This window comes from Struthio camelus, chromosome 1, assembly GCF_040807025.1.
Source record: "Struthio camelus isolate bStrCam1 chromosome 1, bStrCam1.hap1, whole genome shotgun sequence".
In the NCBI taxonomy this organism is placed as follows: Eukaryota; Metazoa; Chordata; class Aves; order Struthioniformes; family Struthionidae; genus Struthio; species Struthio camelus.
Window position 1 is genome coordinate 10,225,848 of NC_090942.1, and position 17,558 is coordinate 10,243,405.

Consider the following 17,558-nt stretch of genomic DNA (forward strand, 5'->3'; position numbering starts at 1 on the left):
TTTAAGGATAGGTCTACTGTCAAAGATCATATATCACAGTTCCTATTATATTTGAGATGTGCTCATTATTTCCCTATTGAACTAGTTCACAGCTAATTGTCTATTTGCAGTCCTACTACATAAATACTGTACTGTACATGCACCAACCGATAAATCTACTAAATTCCTTCCTGCCGCACATAAAGCTAATATTATCTTTTTTCTTCTGGAATGAGTAAAAGAACTAAATAGTGGTTAAAGAGAAAGTTCTTAAAATAACCGAGAAAATAGTATGTAATTATTTCCTGTGTCAAAGCTAATGCTTTGTTCAGTTTCTACATCTTCATATTCCTTAAAAAAAGTCCTTTCAGATTCAATATAGTTCATATTTTGTATTCTAAAGGTGCCAGCACAAGAAAATTAAGAATAGTAAATAAAGAAATAAGCTATACCTTTCTCTCTCTTTTTCTTTTTCTGGTAGAACAATGTGATTTGTGTTGGAACAAATCATCTGTTACTTCCTTTTTCCCTTGGATAATTCCCTCCTGATTAATATCTTCCAAAACTGCAGGTTACCGTATATGCATCTTGAATTTCCCTCCCCTGCCCCCCCCCCCCCCAAAATCACTTTGTTAACTCTTCTTTCAACAATTTGCCTTTGGTGCCAAATTTGTATTGAGTGGGAATTTTAGGCTTCTGTTGCTTAAGGTTTCTCATTTCGACTTCTCTCTATGGTCTGAGAATAGTTTGATGTCCATACTCAAACTTCAGGTTTCCCACATTATGGAACATGTAACTTCATGGTCTTCATAGTCTCTTTATTTATATGCATACATATTGCTAAGCCACTGTACCGTATAGACGCAACATTCTTTTGCTTCCTTTCAACACTTCATGCATTTAGGTCCACTTTATGCACAGAAGTTTTCAGTATATTTATCTTAGGTGACTGTGAGTGGAAGTCATTACAGGATATGCCTGATGCTGAATAAAGGCAAGCTGACTGATATGGAGTCTAAGTGCTTTATGCGTATATAACAGGCTTGACAGCCTGTTTGTCTGATACACTCCACCCAATTAACAGGTGCTGATCCTGTTTGGAAAGGTGGGGTGTAATCTGATTACTCCATGAGACAGGTGATTAGTTACCACACCCTGACAGAAGAGATAGACGATGAGAGAGGCTCTTTAGATCTAGACTGTGGTCGCAACTTAAATTGCTGCTGGGCTTCGTGAGACTGCTTGAGCTAAGACTGGGCAGTATTGTTCATTTCTTTGCTAATAAAGCCAGGCCCCAAATGCAGGATAGTTTCATTCTACAGAGCAAAACAATTTTGTTCTAAAGTTATGGTCAGAAAAGTTATGACTTCTAGTTGATCTCAAGGCTTCCTGATGTTTTGAGTTATTCCTGGAATACTCTTCTGTCCATTCAGTTAAATTCTGTGCTATAGGTAGTACATACTACTGAAAAGCATAACAATTTAAAAGAAAGAGTCTTGCTGACACCCATGGAAAGATTCAGTGTCTAATAACTGTGTGGCAGCTGCAAAATCCTGAAAACCTACTTGTTTGCTGGACTACATCCTCAAAGAGCTTTGGTTTGTCTTGTGAAGCATGCATTAACCAGATGTACAAAAATATGAGAGGGTCATTAAAATAGATATTTAGTGTTGCAGCCTTTTCTTGGTATCCGTCTAGTTGTTCACAGGTCCAAAACAATTATTAGCTGCATCTGCTGAATAGAGACTTATAGACTTGAAACATGGCTCATAATTTTGACATACCAAATGCAGAACAATCTGGAGAAACTTCTTAAGATCTTAAGCAATCACTAGGTCAGATGATTAGAGCTAATGACAAAATCCCCAGATTCGAAGGCCCATTTAACTGATATGGTCAGTCATTAGGCTCAAAGGAGGCATCTTTAAAGCATGGCTTCTAGTTGCTTCTTCAAATGGCATCTAGCTTAAGACTATTTTTTGAAAGGACCTTATGGAGGGATCCTCCATATTTCACCTCAGTGGCAAACTCTGGGCCAAAGAATCAGATACCAGCGCTGACCACCAGATGCACAGATAGGAAGGCGGGTAGGCAGGCTTTTTCTATTCCACCCTCACTAGCACAAAGCAGGGACCAAAGGAGCTTTCCATCTGCTGCACAAGTGTACTGACAATAAAACTATTTGCTAATATGACATGCAGCTTTGTGGCTTGAATGAATTAGGTTATATCTGGGTTTTTTTCAGTGGCTTTTTTATTATAGGCTTTGTTAGTTGGCTTCTTTTTTCTTCTCTTGATGTTTTAAAGGTTTAAATTCATGCAGACATCCTGCAACTTGAGTAAATTATACATTTTAAGTATTCTCATGAACTCTTGTCATATCAAAAAATCAGACAGATAACAGGCATAACGTAATTGGGAAGATAACTGGAACTACAGTAAGCTGTACTAAGCAACCAAAAATGTCTTATCAACCTCTATGACCTCGTCAGCAGCTTCAGTCTGAAATTTCTCAGGGCACATCTCAACAGCAGAGGAAAGTCTAAATATGGAATTAATCAAGGATTCTTTTTTATAATATCTTCAGTGGTCACTGTGCCTAAGAATAGTGTCATTCCTGACATCTCAAGACGGGTCAAGTCATCCAGATCAGGATCCAATACAAGAGCCACTGGATCTCAGAATCTGCCAGCTTTTTCAAAGCTCTAAAGTAGGGAGGGCTTTCAAAAGTACAGTTACATTTCAGTCCAGAAAATAACATAGATTTATGAGGGAGTAGATATTTTGTTCACTTAGACATATTCTAAATTCCTCTTGGATTTTTTTTTTTTTTTAGTGATGCAGTACACATATAGACTTTGACTGACGTGGGTGTAATCCTTGAGAACTAAGTTAATAGAAATCCATTTCTGTAATACAGACAAGTACTTCAGCTGCTCAACTAACTTCACTCAACACTACAGGCTCGTTCTTTTTCAGATGGTAGGACCATAAAACTTTGATCCTACTGACTGTAGGGTACGATAACGGTGAGAAAGGGAAAGGAACGAAGCTATTGATCCAAACCGAGTGGCTGCAGATGTTTTTGTGCCAGCTGTGTGCAATGCTAGCCTCCCCTGCTCTAACATTCCCCATACAAGTCGAGCCGGAAGGTTATCTCATCGAATACAAGTGCCAGGCATGATTTCCTCACCCCGTTAGAGCCTGTGCAAAGCTCCTTGTACTGGCAGACTTTCCTGTTAATGCTTATGCAGCACTTAGCATGACTTCACAGCAGTGTTAGCAACCAGCATACTCCAATAAAATAAAATAATAGTACTTAAAAAAAAAAAGACTGTTACATTTTAACAGGACAGGAACCATTTGCTTTGTTCCCTGCCTACTCTGTGTCTGTTTAAGCAGACTCTGCTCTTTGACCAAGATTTTTAAGTGCTACCATAACACCAAGAGAGGAATAGCAATAAGTCTTAAATAATCGCACTGCATTTGGAGAGAATGAGAACAAGGAGATTCCAAAAATTTGCACACATGTGGCAAGAGCTGTTAAAGCATATGCAGTGTAGAGCTCACCCTGAAGAGGACTTCCTTGCACGTGCTTATTGACATGCGAAAATGTTTGCAGGATCTATCTGAGAATCTGTCATCTGTGTACAAGGCAATCACACATATATTTATTGCAGTAACACTCCAGAAATATTTTCCTTGAAACAATGCTGCTGCATGCTGAAAAAGATATCTAGTCTATACAAACTGAACTGATTGCCACTGGCAATAGCCCACTAGCAAAAGAAAGAAGTGAAAAAGCTCCTTGATAAGTTGGGAACATCTTTCAACAGTGTGATAAATTTGAATGACAGCAGTAATATCAGGGATTACTTATTCTCCATGGATATCCCTGACCTTGCCGCTCGAGAATTCAACTAATTGGACAGAAGAAGAAGAAAAAAAAAGTAAACATATTAATTAAACTCATGCATGGGATTTTATATGGAAACCATCCATCTACTTTGATTTGAAAGACAAAACACATATTTGTTTTGTTTATCCAGCTGTTAGACGATAGCTTTAAATCCCCTCGTCCATCCAGTTTAGACAAAACCTTCTGATATTTTAATCACTTGGCTATGTGGGAGGGTTGAAATAAAGGAAGAATGTATTTCAGGGTCAGATCCTTATCGGGAGTAAATCAGTGGAAACCTATCGAAGCTAATGGCACTGTAACGGATTGCTTAGCCTTCTACTTATTGCCCTGCATAATCTGGCCACCCTCATTTGCTCTAATATCTGAGAAGCAGTTATGGACATTCATGCTGTTTCAAAAACAGAAATAATTTCTTCTAAATAAAGAATCTAGATACTGGGGCCATGGGGACTTACCCTTTAGCTTCCACTTAAAAAGATGTCATTAAAAACACGTTGCTGTGTCAGTAATCCAGATCGTAGGATGTGAGCTCTGGGCTTCTGTAGGAGAGAGAATTATTGGAAACTCATAAAAAACACCTAAATTCTGTTTTAATTTTCATACGCAGAGCAGATGTTTTGACAGATGGATGGACTTTATTTTTGTAACTGTCCGGGAAAAGTCTGCATAACACAGCCTAATCAGTGTTACATATCTGTAGTGTTTGTTTTTCAGTCTTTCTGCATTTGGCTCCTATGCTTTTGGTTGCAGACATTTTCTTTGTAATTTATTTTTTCAGGCTAATCTCTCTCTGCAAAAGCCCTTCTATCAATTTGATACGTAAATACTGGGAACCTCTTAAAAAATAAATGTGTATGTTTGGTTAGTAAGTCAGACATATTGATCTTCATATGATGGGAGCCCTGCTGGAAAGCTTAATTAACGCTTTAGCTTCTATTCCAGGCAGGCACTCTGCTCTTATGCATATTATATAATAGTTGGAATTAAATTTTAAAGTTAAGGTCTGTGTACAGACCCACTGGACATATGTGACTTTAATTCACCGTCTGCATGTAAGCGGCTAATAACTTCTCGACTTGTACTACAAATAGGAGTTTAGTATAGTAGTATTTATCTGCAGTGAGGTTGGTGCTTTGGCTGCACTGTCTTAATGTGATGCAGACTATGTTATCTATTTTAATTTCAATGAAATGTCAGTGTCTCCAGCTGTGGGTCTGAACTCCATAGTAACAATCAAGCTTAGAAGAAGCAGAATAGGACTAATCACATAAACATCTACAAGTATATTTGAAGTTAAAACTTTATTCTTACTCAGAACTTTATTCTTAGTCAACAAGAAGCTTCTGGGGCACTATTTCTTCTAGCAGGCCAAATGAGCCTTCAGTTCCTGTATGCAAGGTAGAGTGGTTTCAATTGGAAGTCTTCCTGCCTCATATGCCAACCCACCCCAGAATAGCTTACGGTATGCACGTGGCTTTATTGAGAGGTGCCGGTGCAAATTCATTAAAGCAGAGAAACAGACTGAGTCGTGCCCAGCATTTGGGGTGAATGCTTTAACCACAGCATTACGGCGTGCCAGGCAGGAGCAGAAACTGTTCCCTTGGCTGTGCTCTAGATGTTGGCAATCATTCCATCACAGTTCTGCTTACAAAACCAGCTGCAGCGCTTATACTGCACAAATATAAAAAAGTAGCAATCTAAAGTTCTCCTAGTCAGGACAAAGAAAGAGAGAGAGAAAGAGAGAGGGAGAAAGAGACCTCACAGGTGATGCTGAGAGATCTCAGGCTTGATATAGGGGCTTAGCTGCTTAGGTTTTAAAATAGAGCTGCTTCTGCACAAGGACTTCAGCTCTTGGGGAAACCTTATCCCATTTATTGAAGTATAAATGAAGATTAATCCCCTCTAAGGCTAGGCAAGATAAATGAATGGGGGTTTTGAGGCCTGCAGTTAGTCCCACATTATATACCTCATTTTCTCTTTGAATCTCTGCCTCAGTCATTCTGTGCCATATGCAATCCTTTACGCTTTCTGCTGTATATATGTATGTAAAGACTCATGTTTTAGGGCATAAACTAGTGTTTAGCTTTTTTACGGACAAGCTGATTTTCCTGATATTTTGAACTGCCCATTGTGAGAGACAGGATTATTAGGTAGAAGAGTTCACAGTGATTGGCTGTGGTGATTCCAGTGCTCCTCTGTTTGTTTTAAGATATATTTTAATAACATATTTTCATAACTTACATGGTTATACTTTCTTGCCTATGGAGAACTTTACAAAACTTGCATTCATTTTCATTTGCATTATTAGACTAAAAGACTCCAATTCCATACTGCTTTCACATATTAAAAAAAAAAAAAAAAAAACTTCACCTGGAAAATAATTTTCAAAAGATTAATTTTCTTCCTTCAACTATTTTACTTAAGAAGAATAATATTCAAAGGATCTGAACATGTCCAGAATATATTCTTTTTTACAAACTTACCATTCCTGGGGAAAAAGAAAATGGACACAAAGGTACCATGGGGCTGAACTCAGTGCAGAAGCAGTGCTTAAAAATCCTTGACAATTTGTTCATTACAGTTTCCAGCTCTGGGTTACTTCTTGTTCTCCCTGCAGATATTTCCTCCCTACATCTACTATATTTTACTGAGATACTATATTTATTTTATTGTCTTTGTTTCCTTTCCAGTGTCTTACGCTCTGTACTGAGTTGCCTCATTCTGCTGGCATAGACCTTTGCATTCAGTACGGTGGTGGCCTGAGGGCATGGCAACGGAGGTCCCGCTGCCAAGTGGGACAAGCCCAGTTAGAGGCAGAGGACGTCATTCCCGGCCTCCAGCCAAGGGGTCGGGTGGTTGCCCTGTAGTCGAGTTGATGTAGTCACCAGTGTAAGGAGAAAGAGAGCTGGGTGCCAGGTTTCCTAACTGGAGGTGTCTGAATGCCAGAGAATTGGCCCTGTAGCGAGCACGGGAGCAGGGAAACGTAGGTATGGACAAAGTAGGTAGGCTGTCCAAGGCCCATGTAGCAAAGTACCGGGAGAACCCGGTTACCTGAATTGCACAGATACTTTCCCTGATAATAATATCTTCTTTGATATTAAAGTATGCTGAGATTTGGAGTGAACCATTCAAAGCTGTTAAAAGTGTTACACTATAAAGTTATGGGAAGCTTTTTCTTCTTAGGGCCACATGAACTAATATTCACCGCAGAGCAGACTCTTGCTAAGCTCAGAATATCCCTAGCAAATGCTCAGGTACAGTGACATTTGCACACATCACAGTACATCGGTGCAGCTGTACTTAAGCCCAGTTAGACAAAGGGAAGAATCTAATTACCTGGCAAGAGAAATCAGTGATAGTATTGCTATTGTTCTAGTAGGAAAAGTGCTGTCTTGGAGGCAGGGCAGAAACTTCACTTTGAACTTCCTGAGTTGACAAGGGCTTAAATCAGAACTATAACTTTACTTTGATGTCATTTATTGTGGTTTAATACCCCTTTTTATTTATTTTTTTACAATCATGTAAAATATATAAAGAAACTTAATCTGTTAGGGAGGTGTATGAGAATTTACTGAATAGACCTTAATGGTTCCTTTATGCAGCTATAAAACACAGCGAAGCTATATTAGCAGTTTTAGCTGGACTAGGAGCTTTAAATGTTATATAAATTTATTTGTTATTGCCAAAGGTTTATTGCTGCAAGTATTTACCTTCCCTATTGTTTAACTAGGTTGTGTATTTCTCAGACATCTATGGTAAAAATCTGTTGTACAAGGAGTTAAGGAGAACTTAAAAGCAGGGAAGAATGACTCAAATCTGCTTTTAGATATATAATGTAAATCTGGAGCAACTCTGCTGGTATTAGCATAGTTATACTGCTATAAATCCTGAACAATTGAAGGAAAAATATGTCAATGAAACAGTTAAATTATTTTTTTCCCTTTCTGCCATAGGCTAATCTGGAATAATACAGTTGAAGCTGATGAATTTTTTATATCCTTCCATAGATACCAAAGAAGGGTCTGCCCCTAAACTAAAGAGGGTTTTCCATCTCACCTTTAGCATATTAGCTATCTAATACCTTCTTGCTGTGTATTACAGATAAGCAGTCAAACAGTATTTAGCCTACGAATATAGTCAGGTACCATGTCACTGTAAATCTGAATAGCTTCACTAAAATCGGCATAAACTTATTTTAACTCATATTTTCAGTGGACCTAGCCCATCTACCCCCAAAATTTTGGAAAAGTGTGTATCCATTGGCCTCTAACGTTTCACGTTCTTCAGGTAGGCAGTTTCTAAAAACTGGAATAAAGCACTGTAGACTAGAAGGACATTTTTAAAATTGTGATCAACCAACCCAGAAAAGGTAAATGCTTAGTGCCACTGAAGCGGTGGTGAGATTGAATTTGGCCAGACATAACTCTAAATGAGAAAATTCTGAATTCTTTGAATAATGATCAAATCACTGGTCTGCTTTAAACTATGTGGAGTCAAAGTAAGATGTTTCACCTGAAACACGGATCAAAGAGTTTAAGAAAGGATTCATTTCAATTTTGTTCATTTTTGATGTTTTATGAATTTATGGTAGTTCTTCATTTTTACTCTCCAAGGTACAGAGTTCATAACACACTATCCTAAAGTTTTTCCAGATTTCTTTCATTTAAAAGCAAAGGATAACACTATTAAGAACAATATATAAACATACAGTATAATTTTGATGATTTGTTCCACCACTGTGGCATCAGAAGGCAGTCTCTGAATGCATGTAATAGATGTATGTTTGTGTTTATGCATGTGTAGGAGGAAGAATACATGTGCACTAGAGCTTGTGTGTGTTTTTATTAAGAAAGGTCAAAATGGAAAGAATTAAGAGTTGTAACATCTATCTTTATTTCTTTCAATTTCCTGTTGGATTACCTTAACTATCTCTATGTTTTCTCTTCTGTCTCAGTGGGAAAGATAGCTTAGGTAGTCAGCAGTAAGCCAAGGGCATAGTATGATGCTGTACACTTCTCTCTAGGGTGTTCTTTTTAATACGTTGCCACTATCTGTTATGCAAATAAACAATTAAATTGGAAGAACAATGTCATTTCAGTACAGTCCACTGTGTGATGCAAGGGATCGTTGTTTTATCTGCATAAATCTACTCCTTGCTTTTCCCTAAGGTGCACCTCCGATTCCACACTCTTTCCTGGCAGGGCTGTTACTTTGTACTTGAGTTTACTGGTTTATTTACTAAGCAAGTTACGGAGGCTGACAGTACCAGTCAGTGAGATTTTTGTGAAGATAGTAGCTCAAAAGGTGGTTTTCCTGCACCTCTTAGATAGAAACAGCTGAGTGCCGTCCCAAAGAAGTCAATAGGGCTACCTATTGTGATACCTACAAAAATTACACCTCAGGTTTGGCGATAATAAATTCTTTCTTTGGCCAGTGATGGGTTAATAGAATTTTTACGCATCCTTCCCTCTCCCACTATTGTAATTGTGCTTTTTGTTGCTGATTGTCATTTTCCATTTGCAAATAAAGGCAAAATTGTTTTTGATAATATTGCTTTATAGAAAATCTTATTTATTTTTATATATTGGAAACATTATATAACACTAAATCACTATCTAAAAGTTTCCTTAATTTTTAATATAAACTTTCCTGGAAATGGCTATTTTATTTCAATGTGCTTATTTTTCTCCAATTTGCAATCTATTTTTTGTAACATTGAGTCAGCATACCGACACTTCACAGACATTGACATATTTATTTTCATTGTTCAAGATGATTGAACTAATATTAATATTAAACAAACAGAAAAAGTTGACATTAACTGTAAGGTTAGACTTGTTTCCTTTTTGATAACGTTAGGCAGTAATAATGAAATTTTTGTTAACAGATTACAGATAATATTTTCACTAGGGACTGTTAGTATTACTATTACATTTTTAATTACTGAGAACTAGAATTATTGATGGTGAATAATTCACTTAGCTAGAAAATACAACGTCCGAGCCTTGCAAAGCTTATATTCTAGGTGATGTGAACGGTTGCCTTAGAGTTAAGTGTGTGTGTACATCTTTCCCCAACCGTATACAGAAGAGGTGAGACAGCACACATATTATTGTTAGAAATGTTATATCAGTCATTTATTTTTCATCAACTCATTCCATCTGGCCCATCATTTTTTTCTAATTGTTACTTAATTGAATACAAGCAAGCAGTTGCTCCCCTTCTCTTCATCATTTCATTCTGACACGTTTCTATAAATGGGTTTTATCTTGCAAACATAGCAATAACCTTAATTATAAAGGTGAAGATCACCTGAAGGGGAAAAAACAAAAAACTGGAAAATTATTTGTATAATCTTTTCTTCAGGGGAGGATACTTTATTAAATGACAACCAAAGATATTTTAATGAGATCCTCAATCAAGGTGTTTATTAAAAGCCTCATGATAAACAAGCTCATAAACAGCATGAAATGATCACACCTTTAAAATCTGTTCATTCTGCCATGCATGCCCAACACAGAAAAGCTCCCATTAGTCATAATCACTGCTTGAATTAACTTTGTGGATAAGTTTTCTTTTTTTTTTTTTTCCTTTTCCCCCCATTTCTTCACAGAGAGAATGTGCTAATTTCATCAAGGTGCTTAAGGCTTATAATCAAACACACTTGTATGCCTGCGGAACGGGGGCTTTTCATCCCGTGTGCGCCTACATTGAAGTTGGAAGCCATCCTGAGGTAAAATTTCTTAAGAAATATATTTTCTCTTTGAAATTGTTCTTGATGTTTAGCCATGATCTCTTTCTGCCAAAATTACGTTCTCACTGGTTTCTGTTGCTTGTGTGGTGGATCTTGCAGGACCTGCTCCTGAAGCTGGTGCTGACATGCTGCCTGACAAATCATGCAGAATCCATATGTTTCCATACTTCCTCCACCGTCCTTTCCTTCAGAGTCTTAAATAAATATAAATAAGCCCACTCTGGTTTGTGATGTTACATGCGCTTTTCTTTTTTCGGCTCTGGAGAGATAGCAGCTATTGAGAGGGCGTAGCTCGGGCTGGACGTTTGCTCCGAGGCCAACCTTGTCCTCTGGTCTCCTACCAGACAGCGCAGTCTGAGGCAGACGCAGCTTTCTCCTCGCGGGGGGATTCAAATGGAGAGCCATACCTTCAGAAGTCCCACCGCTCAGATGGGTCCCAACACGCTGACAGATTTGCATATGTGGCCTATGTTTTGTTTCCTTAAGCTCAGTGAAAAAATGAATCACTGTTTCTTTCTCCTTTCTCCGTTTTTTTTTTTTAATCTCTAGTTCGCTGATTTTTGCTTAGTGCTGCAGAAAGCGTGTGGGTTTTGCCAGTGATGGTCACAACTAAATAGATAAGCACGGTCTTCTCTGGGTGAAAAAGGATGTCGCTCACTGAAAGCACTGGGACAATGCTGATTTTCCTGGCTGAAATTTTTACTGGAATGCCTCTGTATTCTTGCCACTGATTCCATTTTAATCCGTAGTCTTTCCACAAAAGCCAAATTTTTATTTCAGCATTAAAATGAGTACACAATACAAGTGAGTCCACTTTGCTTTGCTTTCAGTCTGGCTTACCTGAGTACTGCCCATGGACTGTTTCAATTTATCAACCAGACTCTTAATGTGTTTGCAGCAGTCACTTATTTAATTTATAGATATATTTTATTGGTGAATCCAAAACGGTTACTTGTGGCTTCTGTAATCTCTGAAGAGCAGCTATTTCAAGTCACCTTATGATTTTGCAATTCATTTTTCAGATTTCCCTGAAAATAAGACATCATTATTAAATGAATGAGAAATCACTCAGTCATTTAAAAATGAGAATTTCTTCTTGTAAATTAACAGACCTTTTGAGTGTTAACTATATAGTCTGGAAATCATTTTCCTCTATAAAAATATCTTTTGATATCTGAAACGTGAGTCTTCATAATGTTCTAATCATAAGATTTTGAAGGGATAAAGGAGCTTTTTTTTTTGGTAATATTCTTTAATGCTTTATTCCAGAATGCATTCTTGGCAATTAGTGATTGTCTCCTGACCACACACCGTATGTCATTGCTTACTGCATTAAACAGATTCTCTGCTTCCTGAGATCCATTTGGGAATTGGTAGACATATTAATTAACTCTTGTTCTGTAAGATGTGTGTCAATCAATTCTTGGCTCTCTGCCAAGTGAATCTATCTGCAGAGAGATAGCTAGTATGAGGTCATTTACTTTTACATTTGGCTGTTTTATGAGTGTGCTGTAAAACTAACACGCACTTTATCAAGGATTTATAGGAAGGATGTTCAGAGACTAGAGGCCAGATCCAACCTTGGTTTAACATTCTGGGTTTTAAAAACTTCTATCAATGATATGTTTGTCCTTGGAGCTGAAAAAGGATATTTGTATTAGCTTCCTTTTAGCAGTCCATAGCTATCAACGGAATCTAAATCCTTGCTTTCTTGATCATTTGTGCAGTGAGTTTGTTAGTGCCTATGTACCTGAGTCATTCTCATGGATCTTGGATTCAGCTTCACAAACCAGGGCAGTGCTTCACAAACCAGGGCAGTAAGCAGTGCATTTATCTGAACTGCCTCGGACCCTTTTACAGTTTGATTTCCTTTTCATACTTAAACTATGAGTGAAATCATTTTCACCTGCCCTTTCAGTAGCACAAGTTTCTATATCCTCTGCACCATCTTGGATGGTCATGCAGGAGGGTTCTCTCCACCTTCTCAGTCCAGGTGAGCCCGTGCAGAGAGAAGACGGGACAGGCAGGAGGCAGCTGTACCCTCCACTTCTCAGGCTCCAACAAACCTGGTGGTCAGCCAGGGTACCATCCCTTGCAAAAGTGAGAAGCAGTCTAATAAAGGAGCTGATTAAGTGTGCAATGAAAAATACTATCTTCACTGTCTCTCTCAAAGCTGGAGCCTGATTCTTCTTTTCCTGTACATCAACCACCTAGCCAGGAATTTCAAATGTCTGGAAGAGGAGGGAGCTTGATTGACAGTAGCTATTAAAGTTACTAAGAATGGAGGATACAATATTAACCCCTGCCTCCCCACACACTGCATCTGCAAGAGCCAGGTGGTTTATGCTGTCATGTCACACAGCAGCGCTGGACGTGTCAAAAAGCCAGCTGGCTGCTTCCCTGTCATACATGTTTTACACCTCCTGAGCATGCTAAAAAAGGTAAAAAGCATAAATGAGGGCAAATGGTTGATTCTGAGTTAAAAAATTGTTGTCTAGATCATTTCCTGAAGATTCACTTTCCACCACAACGCTTTTAGAAAATTAACTGACTTCTCCATCTGCTTATTTATTTGCAAGTATTTATAGGAGAGAGATAGACATGAATTGATGAAGGGAATAGCCAGGAAATGTACCTACGGTCTAATAAGACTGCTTGTTTATGTGATCTCTAAATGTAACCCAGCAGTCTGAGTACAGAGGAGATGGGAAAATGAGTATGCCTCTAACTGAAGAGGATGGAGAAGTGAAATTTAAAGAAGAGTGGGAAGTGATAGAAAGACACTGGAAGCAATTGAAATGGATTGCAAGAGGCTGGAATATAGCACAAGTTTTACGACTGGGGAGAGGAAATAAATTACTTTGTGTGATAGTCATAAAGTAATGGGAATATGAATTGTTAAATCTGTTGCATATCTCTTCTATATGAAGCAGCATATTACAGCCCCATTCCATCTTGGAAGAAAACCATTTCTAGTGATGAAACTAGGCAGATCTAATTGAGTTTGATGAAGTAAAGTAAAGGAAATAATAATAAAATGGTAAAAGGATATGAACAGCATGCTGTGCATCTGATTAAAAATGATCTGTGCAAAAGTATATAACCTAATATGTTGTGAATTACACCACATTCTAAGGAGTAAAGCAGACTAATCTTTGTTTAAATCCATTCCAGATGTGTAAGTGAATAGTCACAGTATTTAGAGAGAAGACTAAAGTTAATGTTTGAATAGACTTTCTTATAGCACGTAGGTTTGAGAACATATTTAGGGAAGACAAAGAACATATATATGTAGAAAATATTTGAGAAGAACCTAATTTGGATGATCTAAATCATCCACTGGAGAAAATCTATTTCCACCTTGACTGGTAAGGCGAATTGGTCCATACTCAAATAGTATAGTCATACTATGTCTGTACTTTGTGTCTGAAGTTAGGAAAGATGACCTAACATAGACACCTACAACCCACGTTAGGTCTCTACAGTGTAGGCAGCTCATGGCAGTCTCTCCACGTGAAGCAATATAATACAAGAAAGCAATTACTAGATAACACAGGAAAGTAATTAGTAACATTATGCTCTGCTCTCACTGACTTCTGAGGAAACAGGATTGAACGTGTAGGAATGTTACATATCACGGTTGCAAAATCGCATGAGTCAGATCTGTGCTTAAAGGGAACAAATCCAACCGCGGGGAGACACAGAGGCACATAAAACCTACCAGAAAATCACAGCAGGATGCAGAATGCACCTGTCTATGCGTATCCGCGCGGGGGGAAGGAGCACTAGGCACTTTCCCCAGCTCTCCCTTTGGGGTAGTTTGCATGAACCAGCAGGGAACAGTCCTGCTCGGGAAAGAACAGGATTTTCCATTTACTTAACCCTTGCGCACAGGTGGAAGTCTAGCAAATGCCCCGTAGAACCTTTCTTTAACAGTCAGGCATTGCAAGAGCCGCACAAAATTGTTTGCCAGATCCTCAGCAGGAATACATTAGAGTTTCTTCGGCAGAGGTAAATCAATAGACACTATCTGCAGAGCTAGCCCTGCGTCTTTTATTGCCTCCTAATTCCAAATTTCTTGTCATTGTTCGACAGATTAAAGCTCATTTTTAGCTGGATGAACTTAAAAGATCTGGGATCACTTTACTTGCAGGTTGTTTCTCATTCTTAATAAATAAAGAAGCTCTAAATTTAGTTCAGATTTATGATGTACATAAAACATTAAGTTATTGCATATGAAGTTATATAACGCTACCACCTGTAACGTATTTACTTTTTCCGGTCTCTGTGCATTTAAAAAATCTTTGGTTCAGCTCATAAAATTTTACTAAATTATACCTTCCACTCTTTTTGTCCCTTCTGTACTTCGCATTAGAAGAGGTCCAGAGTGCATTTTCTAAGTAATGGACATCCTGTTTTGATACATTTATGCATCTGCCTTTTATATATATATGTATATACACATATACACACACACAATATAAATATAGTGATGAAAGAGCAGTTTTTTCCTGAAAGAATAACTGAAGGAACACACTACTTGATGGACCAGTGCTACCGCTAGTAGAAAAAAACTTGTTGCTTTTCATTATCTAATATAAAATTCAGGGTAAAACACTGACTTCACTCGTAGCAGATGTGGCATAAATTGGCGTAACTTCACTGAAGATGGTGGAGCTGTGTCAGTTTACATCAGTTAAGATTCTGGCCTGTGGTTTTTAAGTGAAACATTTGAGCAAATGATTTTTTAAATTAAGACTCACCTCAGGCTAATTTGCTTTCCATCTGATTAATGATAGTTTTATATGGCATTTATGTGCTTGCCAAATATTAAAAAAAGGAAATCTACTCTAACCAATATAAAGAAAAATGATACTGTTAAAGGATGATTCTTGTCTGGGATATAACAATTCTAATCATAGTTAGAATTTCTCTAATCACAGAGAAATGCCTATAAAGGAAGGTCTAGTTTGTAGATCTATAGCAGCCAATTTCTGTTCAGAGATGCTTTAATCTTCCAAACCAATAGCTCTCATGTTACAGTAAAATAAGACTGTATGTAAGTCTTTAGGTAAGCATGCAGTGTAAGTACATCTTAAGAGCACCACTTTCGTTAGCCCTAGCTGCTTTTGCCACCATCTCTCAGATGTTTCCAGGCCTTCGTCTTTTTTTGTAAAAAGTAGGACAATGAGTTCTGCTATACTGGGAATCTCCTGGCTACTGGGAAGCTTTGCGGCGGTTGAGTTTCATATCTGTGGAGGATGGCGGGGAGCAGAGTAGTCACCCTGAGGCATAGCTCTGTTACAGGGTCAGTGGCCAAAACTGCAAAATCGCGAAGAAAGTTACTGAATCCTCTGGAGGCTGCTGGATCTGCAAACTGTCACTTCTGGTGTTCCGCATTACATGGATTTCCCGTCCGTTTGGCTACCTTGTGCGAAAACTCTCTGCATAAAATCAGGCTTTTCACACATGTACAATTTACCTCCACTTGTCAAAAAGAATAAATCTTGGCACAGTTAGAACCTTCCTAGCATTTTGGAAGTATAGCGTTTTATACACAGTTATATGTAGCTATATATAGTATAGACTTTTTTTTTTCCAAGTCATAACTCATTATGTCATTGGTTGGGAATGGGTGTGCTGAGGGAAGTTTCCAATGACCCAAAGGCAGTATTTACCAGAGGAGCATAGGAGCAGGAGAGGAAGCATGACAGCCTTTCGCCGTAAGACTACCTCAGTGAGCCATTTGTTCTGGTAACATCTGAAAAACATTTCAGTAAGGAAATTAGGATGCACTGTTGGAAGCTCTACATATTTTTAAGCAACATCATGCAGTAGCATGCATTTCCTGCAAGCCTCGTGCTACGTCCCAAATGGCACCTCTTGTTACATGGCATTATCTTGTGATAAAGTTACGGAAGTAGAAGGTCATTAAAAAGCAGGTAATTTGATTCCCATTTAAAAGACTTTTTGAAAAACTCCATAAACCCCTTTGTAAACAAATATGAATCAGGTTCATAGTTGAATCCCATTATATATGAAGGCCTGTCTTTGAATATATTGCAGATCTCCTTTTACTTTAGCTGTATCTTGAACAATTTTATTTGCTAACAAAGAAGTTAAACTAGGTATCCTCAATTTTTTCAAAACTCTGCCCTGTCATGTGAACCAAAAGATAATTCCAATAAAAATTTATTTCCAGAGTTGATCCTTTTAAAGTAGGACTATTAGGCTTTATGTGATAATTTAGCTGTCGGAATAGTTTAATTTATGAGGTAAACTTTTCTTAATGGAATCCCACACATGGCAGCAATGGCTGACGTCTTTGCTACTCCTCACTGCTGTGAAAGTCTACACAGCTGCTACAGACATATTATCCACCGAAAAGTGAGATACTGAAGAGAGAAATTTTTTGTAAGGCAAGTATCCTATTTTTAGCAAGATAGGAACTGATTTCTTAACACAAACAGTGCTAACAGTGATTGTTTACTCAATTCTTGATGTAAAACACACAGTTAAAAGTATAATCATTTAAATTTGCAGCTAGTGTTCCTTTTTCTGAGGTATTCAATTAAGAAGAAAGCCTATGACGCTGAACGTTTGAGGACTAGGTGATCCATGTGGTCTTCAGTTTACCAGTGTAAAGGTACATTTGTAAGAACAGGGCTATTCCAAACCACATAAGTGCAAAGGATCTGACTCAATATCTTAAAATTCAGATGTGGTACAGATACTCTTTTTGGGGGGAAAGTATTTAGCAAAGGGGTCGTGCTTTAACCATTAACAGGAAATGTGAACGTCTTAGGTTTTCAGCTGTCAGGTAATGCATTCAGTTCTGCCCTTGCATATTTCATAATTATACCTAAGTAATTTGGAATCTATTTATGTCTAAAGTGACAGAAAG

General features: G+C 37.9%; 1 protein-coding gene across 5 annotated transcripts in view; it reads left to right on the forward strand.

Moving 5' to 3' along the window:
* SEMA3A (semaphorin 3A) overlaps positions 1-17,558 on the forward strand; it is a 330,745-nt gene that overhangs the window by 217,686 nt on the left and 95,501 nt on the right. For all 5 annotated transcript variants that reach the window (XM_068920614.1, XM_068920525.1, XM_068920690.1 and 2 more), the window contains one exon: positions 10,514-10,633. In XM_068920614.1, coding sequence (XP_068776715.1) covers positions 10,514-10,633 — 120 coding nt within the window. The remainder of the gene's footprint in view (positions 1-10,513; positions 10,634-17,558) is intronic.